This window comes from Nyctereutes procyonoides, unplaced genomic scaffold, assembly GCF_905146905.1.
Source record: "Nyctereutes procyonoides isolate TBG_1078 unplaced genomic scaffold, NYPRO_anot_genome, whole genome shotgun sequence".
NCBI lineage: Eukaryota > Metazoa > Chordata > Mammalia > Carnivora > Canidae > Nyctereutes > Nyctereutes procyonoides.
In genome coordinates this window covers 428,969-442,559 of record NW_026575157.1, presented here as the reverse complement: position 1 = coordinate 442,559, position 13,591 = coordinate 428,969, and the positions used below count along the sequence as shown (strand labels likewise).

General features: G+C 35.3%; 1 protein-coding gene across 1 annotated transcript in view; it reads left to right on the top strand.

Annotated features, from left to right (window-relative positions):
- The window catches only part of SAMSN1 (SAM domain, SH3 domain and nuclear localization signals 1), a 139,989-nt gene extending 130,677 nt beyond the window's left edge, over window positions 1-9,312 (top strand). Inside the window, 1 exon segment of the mRNA XM_055313826.1 lies at window positions 8,449-9,312. Within this exon segment, the coding sequence (XP_055169801.1) occupies window positions 8,449-8,651 (203 nt within the window). The 3' untranslated portion in view covers window positions 8,652-9,312.
- The last annotated feature ends 4,279 nt before the right edge of the window (window positions 9,313-13,591 follow it).

The window sequence follows — 13,591 nt, the reverse complement described above, 5'->3', positions numbered from 1 at the left end:
GAGCAAGCTGTAATTTGAAAAACCATCTGGCCCAAATGTTTCCTTTGCAAGATGGAGAAACTAAAACTAGAGTAGCTAAGTCGCTTTCTCAAAGTCACATATCTAGAACCTGGTCTCCTTTATCTATTAGAAACACATTCTACTATACCCTGGCAACAAAACACAGTATCTCCAAAGCATGATGTGACTTCCAACATTTGATATAAAAAAGCACAAGTTTCCACAAGTTATTTCCCTTATAAGGCTTTAGAAAATGGTATTTGAAGGTCACTAGAAGTTGATCACTTAATAATAGCCAGTAATGCACAAACATACACTGAGCCAAATTCTGAGGGATGAAAAATAGAAAAAAGTGCCGATGCAACCAGTGTTTGTTGTCAACACACAACCCTGAAATTTTTCTTATTTTAATCTTACGGTCTAAAGTAGTACTAGAATATACATGTCAAAAAGATGCATATTGCATGTTAGGCTATTTTGACTGAAAGCTATTTATCTTATATGAAACTGCTTTGCTCAATAAATAAAGAAGAATGACTTCTATTTGTTGATAAGATGGTGGGTTCTGATGATTCGGCACCATGCTGCTGCATGCATGCTTATTTTTATCTATTCTCTATTCTGTGAATCATATCTCCTACAACCATGCTAGAGATTAAACGCACAACCTTCATGTACCTTGAATGATAAAGACCTTGAATATATGGTTATGTAAAACTAAGATATTATTAAAAACAAATGCATGTCACAGTCATAGGTTAAAAAGTTAGCTGTGTGTGTAAGAATGGAACACGCAAATTGGCCAGGATTCTATGTATGCATTTTATCTTGATCATTGAATAGTAAGTTTGGGGAATGTCAATAAATTCCTAGTTTAAAGTTTCATTGCTTCTTAGATTGGGAACTGGAAAGTTTTGCTTTACTAACCTTTCAATATAAAAATTGCGGAGAGTGGACACCCATTTTGAAGATAAGAGTTAAATCTTCGAAATGATGTAGGAAAAACTACAAGCCCCATGTGAGCCTTTAATACATTTAGAGGGACCAAGAGGATGGGGGAGTGGGACAGGGACAAAAACAGAAATCTAATACTCAGAACAAGCAATTTTCCTTTTCTCTTAGGCCAAAATAGATAGCATTGTACCCACTCTGACCTTGAAAATATAAACTGGATTAAACTTTTTAGGTCACTGCTTGACAGGAGGTAAAGGTGTTTCTCCTACAAGCTGATAGAAGGACTGGTGAGTGGTGTTAGCACTGATTACAGGATTACCTCTGGAGTAGGATAACGACTTTGGGGTTCTGCAATCGTGCCAAGGCCAATACCGAGATATTCTGAATTTGTTCCCGTGTTGCATTAGAACTGAGCAGAATTAGGTCACCGGCTCCCTCAGCTGGGAGTCTAGATGAAGTTAGAAGAAGAAAAATTGGGGTGAGCCTCGGCTTTTGAAGGAGCAAAAGAGCAGAATCTGTTTATTTGGTGCACGTTAGGATTTCTCTATTTATCTGAGTTTTAAAACAGCTCGTTTGCTTTGAATAAATATTCTCAGTAAGAATAGAGAATATGAATATGTGTTTCTGTGTGTGTGTTGTTCATAAACAATCTTCAGGACCTCTTTGCCTTGCTAATAAAATGCCTCTTGCAAATAATAAAAGAGTTAACTTCTATCTATAGTAAATATTTTCTCTTTATTCTGAACTTGTTCCTCTTTTCCTGCATTTGGAGGCACTTTGATGTGTCTTAAAAGTGCGTCTATGAGAATGTGTACTGTTGTCCTCAGGAAAAATGGGTGATGGAAATATCTTGTTCTCCCTACAGCACAGGAATAATTAAATTTTAAATTGGAGGAAAAAAAACCCACAACTTAGTAACTGAATAAGCAGACAGTACCAGAAGCTGTGTATCATATATTTTAGGTACCTGCAACCTTTGTTTGCAGTGTGCAATGAAGAGGACAGGGGGAAGGGTAGCTTGTGTGCCGGGCTGTTGGCACCAGCTGTGGTCACAGCTGCTCCACATTGCACAACTATCCCCAGTTGCGCCTTCCTGCCTGCCTACCTGCACAAAACGATGCAGGGCAAGAGGCAAGTCCCAGCTAGGAGCCTGGAACATGAGCTGCCAGCAGGGGAGATTTGTAGTGATGCCAAGCAGCAGTCCAGCAGTTGGCCTGACAGCGTGCCAGGGTAGCCTGGTGCCCTAGCCCCTGACATGCATGCCTGGTGTTTCCAACCCACTTGCCATATGATTTGAATCTAGATTCAAGAAAGGTACAGGTTTTAAGAAATATATGCCAACCCTACACATATACACAGTACAGAAGGCACACAGGCATTTTACTTTTATGTATTTATAAATATGCATTTAATATATATTTCTAGTTATAGATGTTTAGCTTTATGCAATTTAATTTCTTCAGATTTCTTTTTGGTTTTATACCCCCCTCAGATTTAATTTATGACTGATGTTATATTCCATCTAATACAAAAAAACAACAAAATGAAATGTAAACATTTTTACTATTCTATCAAGGAACAGTTCCCAGAGTAGAGGGTCCTTAGAATTTTCACCTCAGTCACCTCAGGCACTTGTAATGTACTTGTTTTTATATTTATATATATAAATATATATATAAATATAAAAATATATATATTTATATAAATATATATAAAATATATATAATATAAATATATATTATATTTATATATATTTTATATATATATTTTATATATAAATATATATAAATTATATATTTATAAAATAAAATTATATTTTATATTTTATACAATATATAAAATATATTGTATTTTATATTGTATACTAGGCATGACTTTGTAATGATCACCCTGGCCAAACAAGACTGAATCCTCTATTACCATGTGCCCTCCCCAATGCCCCTAGTTCTGCGCATTGCATTGAATAGATGGTTTACAAATGCTTATAGAATGAAAACAAAACAAAAAACGCCCAATAACAACAAAACAACAAATGCTTGTAAAATGAATTAACATTGAATGAGGGATGAAGAGATTTGTAAATCATATGGAAACTTTTTTCTGATTGTAAAACTTAAGTTCCTGGCAATCCCACCTCAGCACATAAAAGTTTTTGTAGTAGGCAGATGGGTGTTGGCATGTGTTGGTATGTTGGTATGTTATGTATATGCTCACTTTATGTGCATGTATATGTGCAAGAGTGTAAATGAGTACATTTTTAGAGGACAGTACGTAAAAACTTCAAAGTTTGAAATGTGCATACTTTTGTATCTACAAATTCCAGTTTTAGGAATTTGTTTGATGAACTTCAACATACAAATGCAAGAAAATGCTATTTAAACTACTACTTTTAGTTAAGTGTGAACTTCCATCAATAATCAATTTGTTAAATTAATTAGTATATGCAAACAATAAGGTCCTACAAAGATATTAGAAGAATGTAATGTGTCCTGACATAAAAATATATTCAAAACATATTAAATGGGAAAAGCAATAATATGCAGGGTAACCCTATTTTTGTCAAATAATAATTTTTAAAAATAATGAAATTAGGTTATTTTTCACTATCTCAAGTAATTTAATCTATAAGAAAAATGAAACTAATTTCCCAAGTCTCATAAGTAAGCAATATATAATGATGGTTTTTAATTTTATTTAAAATAGTCTTATCAAAATGGGACCAATATGACAACTCAACCAAAAGTAAATATTTCCTGGGACCAAAGCCTTCCATAGGGGTGTCTGGTTGGGCAGAGTGGTATCTGTGCTGTGCTGAGCAATTAGATATTAGGTGAGTGTTCCTCTGCCCTTACTGGAGCAGCAGCACGGTGCAAAGGGAGGTTGCTGTGAAGGTGAGTACAAAGAGTCATTCCTTGGCCTACATCTCATCAGAAGGTAGATTCTGCTATTATGATGCAAAGAGAGATGTGCAAAAAGAAGAGGGAGAGTCATTTCAACTCCTATTCTCTCATGGCCTCAGGAAAACAAAAGCAACTGGTTGTTATTCCATGAAGGGATTCTTGTTTTCCATTTGTTGTTTTTCCAAGTCAGTATTCAAATGACAATGAATACCTAAAAGTCACTATTATAAATTTATCATGTTCAAGTAATTTAAGGATATGTTTAAGATGAAATCAGAAATAACTAAGAGTTGTGCCATATTGTCTAGTAAATGTTCTTCCTTGGACAACACTGCCTCTGGACAAATAAATACAGTCATAGATACCTGGAGAATGCCTAAGTTTTGTTCTAAGTGACTCAAATGGTGCTCCAACATGAAGCTGAGCTATCCTCAGAGAGGATGGCATAACTTTGATTTTTCCTCTTTGGAGATGGCACCAGTAGGGAAAAAAAAAAAAAGAGGATGATAATTCAAAGAGCCAAGAGGTATCTTCATTTGAATTTCAACAGAATTTCTTATTTGGTCTTTAGTTTCCACTTCTTTCAATTAATCTAAACATCACATTTTTTTATTTAAAAAAATTATTTATTGAGCACTTTCATTGGCCAGGCACTTTCCTATGCCCTCCAGATTGCATTATTTCATAGTACCCAAAAGAAACAGAAGCCCAAAGAAACAGAAGCTTCATATTTAAGGCACACAAGACAGTGAAGTCAAAATCTGGAATATTTGGGTAAAGAAACCTATGTGAATATAGGACAGATTTCTCTCTTTAGGATATGAGAACATTTTCTCAGAATTAGGATTTAGTTTGTGTGTTACTTGCCTGGTTAGCTCAGATGATTGGACCATAGGCCAAAACTGATGAAGGTTATAGTTTCAATTTCTAGGTAGGTCAGTTAGTTTTACTCTATTTCATGGCCACATGAAGGAACTAAATGACTTAGAAAGAAAATATGAACATATTAACATGAATTCATCCTCTCTGCTGGAAAAAAGTATCCATAGTATAAGACTTAGGTTTGTGCCAATCCCAAAGTCATCAGTGTCAGGATGGGAAAAAAAAAGAAGAAGAAAGAAAAAAGAAAGAAAGAAAGAAAGAAAGAAAGAAAGAAAGAAAGAAAGAGAAGAAGAAAGGAAGGAAGGAAGGAAGGAAGGAAGGAAGGAAGGAAGGAAGGAAGGAAGGAAAGAAGAAGAAGAAGAAAGAAAGAAAGAAAGAAAGAAAGAAAGAAAGAAAGAAAGAAAGAAAGAAAACAAGAAAAGGAAAGCCCTGACCCTCCAAACACAAAAACTGAATGCTGTATAGCTTTCATTTCCATAATATAACATAATAACCTGCCTTTTCTTTTTATAGTTACAGTTGAGGGGCTCCAGCTGATCACCTGCCTGAAATTATTGCAAGCCTGGTGGGAAGCATTTGAGGAGGCATAGTCATGTTTTCATTTCACTAGGAAATCATTTAGCAAATTACTCCTGTTCTGTCAATTACTGTGCTGCATAACTTTCATACTGAGAAACTATTTCTTTTTTCCATAAAAATTGCAGATAAAATTTCCTATAGTAAATAATCTGTATTTAAAACAAACCAATTCCTAGAATTTAGAGAAGGTGATATAGTTATTTCTCAAGCAAAAATAAAAATAAATACATTTTACAAATATTTAAAAATGACATAGTCTCTGTTAAAGTCAGATTTTTCATTTATTGTTTATTTACTTTGTTATCCTTTGAGGGGAATGGATAGAGTCTTCAGAAGATGAAATAACAAGCTAAGTATTTATTTTTTGAAAGGAAAAGAGCTAATTTTGGAAATCAGAGTTCTTGAAGCCTAAGTTTTATATCTCGAAGAGAGTCCCACAATCAGTAATCAACCTAAATAGAACATGGTATTGGGAACAGTTTTTATTATGCCAAGTCCTGTTTAAAATGTCGATCTGAAAGGAAATAACTCAGTTCTTTTAATTTTGTGTTGAGGTGATAGGCCCAAATATAATCTGGGGAAATATGGCCTGGGATCACACTCCAAATACGGTGAATCACTGCTGATGTAGCAGGAAGCATTATAAAAGGACTAATTTCTCTGGCCTTTTCCAGAAACACTTGGATAATGAAACACAGAGCTGGTTCTTTCACTTCAGTGGCAAGAAGACAGAAAAGCAGAGGCAGGAGAGAAAGCTTTCTTTCAGAAAATGAGGTCCCATTTCAGTGTTGTCTTTTCATAACGGAAGGCTTTAGAAACAAAACTGAATGACTGATATTCACAAACACTAATGAATATTAAGAAGATTCACCCTAAACTTAAAGGTTGCCAAGAGGCAATAAAGAGAAAATGCTTCATGGCGGCTAAAATTTTTAAATTGTCGCATTCAATGCATATTAAAATGAAAGTTCCTGATACCTAGAACTAGTTACAATATCACCGGACTTCAATATCTGATACTTGGGTCCACAGCTAAAAGAAGTTGTGGCAAACATGGAGAAGATTCAAAAGAATGGCATAAACATGGGTTTGAAGTCGCAAATTAAAGCTTTGAGGAAAAGGTTAAAAGAACTGTTATGATTCACTTTGAGGATGAGTAAACTAAAATGATCTTTATCATTTTTTTCCCAACCTTTCTCAACCTGTGTTCCTCATCTAAACCACAGAATACAAAAAAAGTAATGTGACTCTTTTCTCAATTCTCCGATGGATGCTACATAAAAGAGTACTATTCTAGATAATTTTGAAGAGAACTGAATTCATTACCTACAAGAATGCCTTAGGGCACCAGGGCTCAATTCTCTCTCATAAAGGATGTTGATAATTGAATACACAGTAGAACATAATGTTGGCAAGATATCTGGAGCCTAGAAAACACATTTAAAAAGTAGGATATCTGTAGACAAGTTAAAGGGTGAATTTCCTACAGATAATTTACTTAGCATTTTACTTTTAAAAAGTCTATTGAGGAAAATTACAGCTTCCCCCTTCCAGGATTTTGGAGTTAGGATTACTCTCTTCTCACTAGAGTAGGATGAAGTACATAGTCTCTGAAGGCAGAGGTCTTGTCCCACCCTGAAATGTATACATTTTGTTCTTCCAAAGTAGAATTATTCAAATGTGTAAAGTGGAGAAGCCCTGAGGTTAGAAGGGGAAAGAACTAGGTAGGTATGCTGATATAGTTGACGGGTGGTGGCCTAATATCTTCTCCCTGAGGAACTCATCTCATGATTACTGGTGTCAGGGAAGGCAAGGAAAGAAACTGTACATTGACCAAGAGAACTCTGATGCTAAAGGCTTCTTGAGAAGAATAAACCTTTATAGTGCTGCTTAAGTTCTTCAAAAATATCTTTTGTTACATCTCTAGTATTAATTTTTTAAAAGAAAATATCTGTTGAATCTAGAATACTGCTTTAATAACACAGTACCAATCCGAATATAAATAATTGTTTTTCAGAACTACAAAAATGTAGGGGCACCTGGGTAGCTCAGTCAATTAAGTGTCTACCTTTGGCTCGAGTCCTGATCCCAGGGTCTTGGGATGGAGCCCTGCATCAGGCTACTTGCTCAGTGGGGAGGCTGCTTCTCCCTCTCTCTTTGCCCCTCCCCCTGCTTGTGTTCTCTCTCTTTCTCTCTAACTCTCTCTCTCTCTCTCTCTCTCTCTCTCTCTCATTCAAATAAATAAATAAAACATTTTAAAAAAAGAACTACAAATATGTAGAAGACTAACTAAATAAGCCAGAGTCAATGAAAATGGTGGTGTTTTACTATCTAAAAGCAAGCTGATTTCGGAGGGAATCCCTGGGTGGCTCAGCGGTTTAGCGCCTGCCTTCAGCCCAGGGCATGATCCTGGAGTTCTGGAATCGAGCCCCACGTCAGGGTCCCAGCATTGAGCCTGCTTGTGTCTCTGCCTCTTTCTCTCCCTCTGTGTCTCTCATGAGTAAATAAATTTTTAAAAATCTTGAAAAAAAAAAAAAAAGCAACCTGATTTCCATGTTGATTTTTCTGGTGAATAAATGCAAACATGGTATAAAATTCCAAATACTTTAAGTTTTATTAAATTCCAAGTAATTGAAGTCCTACTATATGTTGTTGCCCAAAACAATATTTTATTCACTACTCTACAGTATCATGATTCTAGAATTGTCCACAAAGATCACTATTGAGTTGGGTTGTGCATTTAAAGTACAAATGACTTTTTCTAATGTTACTTTAAGGAGTATTTGGACAAGGCATCAGTCAAACTGTGGAAACAATCTGCTTTCTCTGGCAACTTATCATTAATGTAAAATGAGAGTCCATATTGATCTTAGCTTATGTAAGCAGTTCACATGAATTCCATGAAATTGCAAGTGAGCAAAAAAAGGGCAAACTTTGTCTTCTAGGAAACTGGGGCTTGAATATTTGAGTGCAAATATCTCTTTTATAATAAACAAATATATTGTTTACTCATGACAGTTTCAAATGTAATGAAGTCAAGGTTGGTACGATTAAAATAGCTCAGAGATTAATGAGTACGTGAATAAAACTTCTCTTGGCTTCTCCTAACTGCTTCCCTCTTTTCCTTTTACAGCCATTCAAGAGCAAGAAAATGAATCCATGCCTCTATCCTTAAACCCAGACATCTCCTTAAATAAGTCACAATTAGACAACTGCCCAAGGGACTCTGGTTGTTATATCTCATCAGAAAATTCAGATAATGGCAAGGAAGATCTAGAGTCTGAAAATCTCTCTGATATGGTACAGAAGATTACTATTACAGAGCCAAGTGACTGAACACACATTCTCAACTTTATATGTACAACAGATGCATTCCATTTTAATTCTACTTGAGCTAAAAGATCAAATAGGAGAAAAAGAGAAGTATTTGCCGATACAACCTAAAGTTAAAATGATTTAATCTGAATGATTTTACATAAAAGTTAATGCTCTAACATTCCCTATTATTGTAAATAGTATATATATTTATTATTTTAAATGCTACATGTTAATATTTCATTTGACTGTATTAGAAAAAGGTATAGTGTAAGTCTTTGGCATGTGTAACATAAGCTTTATTCAGTTTTGCTTTCTAAGTGTGAAATGATGAATTCTGCAGGAAAAAACCTCCTTTTTTCATACCTATCAGTTTCGCATTTGTGTCTGTTATTCAACAAATAGTAATAGCACATATGTCTATTTAACCAACTATCCAAGCAGCATTCACACTCATTTTTATACTTAATGGGAAAGTGTGAGTTAATATCAGAAACATTTTATCCTGATCCACAGTGGAGCTTTAGTAACTGTTTTTTTGTTAGTTTCTTCACTGTTACCTGATATAAAAGTATAGATAACAAGACATTTTTGATTCTCATTTAGTAAGATGAATTTCAGTAATTGTACAGATGTTTCATCTTTAATTGTAAATATTTTTAATTGTGAAATACCCTAATTTTAATAATAAAAAGAATTATGTGCATTTGTTATTTTCCAAACTAGTGGTACTTATAAGTATTTTTATACTAGAACTCTAGACAAAATATCTCTTACCAGACACAGTTTTATAGTCAGCCTTCATATATATTTCATATGACTCCCAAATAAATTACCTCACCTCAGTCTGTCCCCTGAACCCCAGATTTGTGTTATCCAACTTCCTATATACTTCCATGTATTAGTCAGCTCAGGTTGCCATTATAAAATATAATAAACTGGGTGGCTTAAACAATGGAAATTTATTTTCTTAGAATTCTGAAGGCCAAAAGTCCAAGATCAGGTTGCAGCACGGTTGGATTCTAATGAGAGTACTTCCTGGCTCACAGATAGCTTCCTTCTCACATGTCAGAGATAGCAAGCTTTCTGGTGTTTTTTCTTAGAAGGGCACTTACCCAATCATGAAGGCCCCATTCTCACAACCCCATCTAAACCTAATTATCTCCCCCCAAAAACATCTACAAATACCATCCATCGGGGGTTAGTGCTTCAACATACAAATTTGTGGGGAAAGGGTCCAATTCAGCCCATAGCACTCTAGAAGCTTCAGATCAACATACCCAAATATTTGATTTCTCTCTACAAATCTGTCTCTCCTTTATTTCAAATAAAGCTCTCTCTCTTTAGTGACACCAAAACCCAACAGTTACCCAAAACAGGAAATCATTTCTTACTTAATTTCACCTATACTCTTCTCATACAGATTCAATAGTAATCAAGTCCTACCTCTAGAAGTGCTTTGCCATTCATGGCTTTCTATCCATTCCTGTGGTTGCTGTCTTGCTTTGGAACCTCATGAGCTGATGTATGAAATAGTACAATAGCTTTCCAACTGACCCCTATTCTACCAGTGTTCTATCTTTTAATCCATCCTCCACACAGCCTCCGGAAAGATCTAACATGTAAATCAAATCATGTAATTCTAGCTTGAAATTTTTTTATAGCTCCTCACTATCTTTAGTAGAATCTTTAAACTTTCTTTGAGAATATATAAGGTTCTTATCAACCATTTTTTATCTACCCATGAGTCACATCTTTCCTTTTCCACTTCTCTCTCTACACTGTCCGGCCATAACAATCTACTTGCAATTCCACAAATTCAGTATTTCCTTTGTGACTTTTCTTATGCTATTTATTTTCCTGGAGTGGCTCCTGCTATTTTCTACATTCAGGAGTCTCTCTCTGTTTTCTTTCTTAAGACTCATCACAAAGGTCACTTACTCTGTGAAACCTTCCATGATTTCCTTTGGTGTTCTACTCTGGGTTCCATAGCAACCTGATCTCTGTTGGTTACAGCACTTATCATATTATACATTATCTGAAAAGCACTTGCCTTTCCACAAGACCATGATCTTGTCACAACAGATTATTTTGTTTAGCCTTTTAATTTCTGGTGCCTGTTATTATTATACCAGGTACAGAGTGGGCATTTAGGAAACATTTACTGGAGTGCATTGAATATAATAATTATTCCCATATAACACATTTGATATTTATATTTAAATCAATGTACTTAGTCTATAGGCAAATACCTTCTAAAATACTCAATCTAAAAGTTTTATAATAAATAAAACACAATACCTTAGGAAAAATCAAGAAATACAAAGTGTTATTTCAATGCTGGGAGACAGTATTACACTGTTAATCTCTAGTGTATTTTTCCAGATCCATGAGATTTAATCCCTACAGCACCCAGGTCAGGAGTAAATCACATACCTACTCCTATTCTTCCCTCTCCACAGAAGAAATAGTGTCTCAATTTCAAATTTCCAACATGCTGTTTCCATCATGGCCCCACTCCTGACTATGGCTACCACTCTAAAGAGATTATTCTAGGACCTCCTTGGACACAGCACAGCCACTAACCATAATTTTTAAACTTTAATCAACCTGCTGCCTCAGGGAGTTCTAGAGAGTACAGCTTCTTTATGAAGATACCAAGAAAGTGTAGGTTAGGAAGCACATAAGGAACTGCTTGATTGTAAAATGGTGGAAATCACTGGTGAAGTTTACTCAGCCACAACATCTATTCCTTCAAAATTAAGATCTGGTACCCAGTCAAGGGTTTAGGGAAATGCTTTTAAGTAGAGTGCTGCAAAGGCCTTGAGGAGGAGGAAGAAAAACCAGATTCCTACAAAGAGAGAAGGACAGACAAGTGGAAACACCGAGGTTCAAGTTACCAGAAGGATGACCTCATCACATAATGCAGCACTGAAAAGGACACCTGTAGCAGAAGTATATATCACACTAAGAGTCCTACTGTCCTCACTTTACCTACTGGATCCCTGCTGCTCATTTTCCTTGGGTTTTTCTCTCAACCATGGAAGCTGGATAAAGAGGAATAAAAAGGCAAAACATAGTTCACCCATGGTTGTAAGGCAATTGAAAAACTTAGATCTTCTGCTGCTTTTGGCTAGGAGATAGACATGAGTCTGAGCCTTCAAGAGTGGATGGGAAGGTGGTTAGAAAGTTGACATTTTAGTGGTTACCAGACATTGGCTTTGTGTTTCCTTATTATTATTTTTTTTTAGGATTTTACTTATTTATTCATGAGAGATACAGAGAGAGAGGCAGAGACATAGGCAGAGGAAGAATCAGGCTCCCTGTGAGGAGCTTGATATGGGACTCAATCCCAGGACCCCAGGGTCATGACCTGAACCAAAGGCAGATGCTCAACCACTGAGCCACCCACAGGTGCCCCTGGCTTTGTGTTTCTAGGTTGAAATATGGTGGGAGTCCTGGTCTCATATTTATTCACTCAGCAATTTTGATACATGGAACACATATGCTGCCCAAGACTATGCCAATAAAGGTCCTTTCAGTCATATAATATGCATTAGAATCTTGCCATAGCCTCTCACTGGAATAAGCTGAATCTTTCAGTACAGAAAGGTAAAACTGTTCTGGGATGCCATGATTGTTCTGAGCCCAGGAATACTATATATTCACAAATTCAAGTGTGTGGTCTAAGTATGAATGGTCAGAGAAATTTTAGTCCAGATAAATGGATAATATCTTCACAATACTTTGACAAGAACAAAAACGAGATCATTTAAATTCTTCCCCCTCAATTCTATTGCTAATATAAGCCACCAATATATCTTCATCTTGAAATTTTTTATAAGAAGCTTTTCTTTATCAATTAAATTTCCAAGATAATTAGTTAAGAAATAAAATAACTCTTAAAACTTCTAAAATGCTAGTCAGCTAAAAAATTATCAGACTTTAAACAACATCCAATTCACTGGGGTTAGTCAAGCGCCTTGCAACTTCCTGAGTGAGGCCAAATTGATGACATGATGACATTTAATGTTGAGAAACTTCCGTTACAAGACTAAGTTCTGAGAAAAATAGTATGAAGAAATTCTAGATACTCTCTGTCACACCACACATGCACAATCTTCCATTCCCCCACATAAAAAAAAAAACTGTATAAGTAATCAGAATGCACGCTTCAAGTACTCCTTCATAAAGTGGTAAGTCATGTTAGAATTATGTAAAGGTTGAGTGAAAAATGAATAGGAGCTAAATATAGGTAAAAGAACAGCAGTTTCTAAATTTGACCAGGTTTCCTGGCTACAGAAATAAGATACAAGTAACCCTTACTTTAGGCTACCTCTTATTCTACTACTGAATTCATCTGATCACACCCAGTGTTGAACCAGAGGTCCTGGTTTGAGGCCTATATGACTTTGGGTAAGTCACTGATCCTCTGAACCTAGGTTTTTGGGGTTTGTTTTTCCCTCTATGAAATATAAATAAGTATAATACTAGCATTTCATGTTTCTGTGTTGGTTAAATAAGATAATGTATGCAAAACACTCAGCATGGTGCATGCAGTGTGCATAAAAACTGATATCTGAACATAAAATGAAAGCAGTGCACATGCTACCATAATACAGACATGGCCTTCTAGTGATTCAAAATTCTTCAGACACAGATTGTCTGAGGTCTAGGACAACAGCGTTGTCCAGCAGCGGTGAGAATCAGCTGATTTAATGGAACATCACAAAAAAAAATTAAAAAAAGGAACGTCATAGAAAAACGACCATTTTGTCATGACATAATATTTCTTTGTCGAGTTCTGACAATTTAGGAAGAAGCTATGTTGTATTTAGCTTTGATTTTTCCCTCTTGGTACATAACAGAAATAATCGTTTTTTAAGACTGAATGATAATATATAAATAATTCCCTATATTAATGAATTAAATAAAGTAAATAAAAGATTTAGGGTTATTAC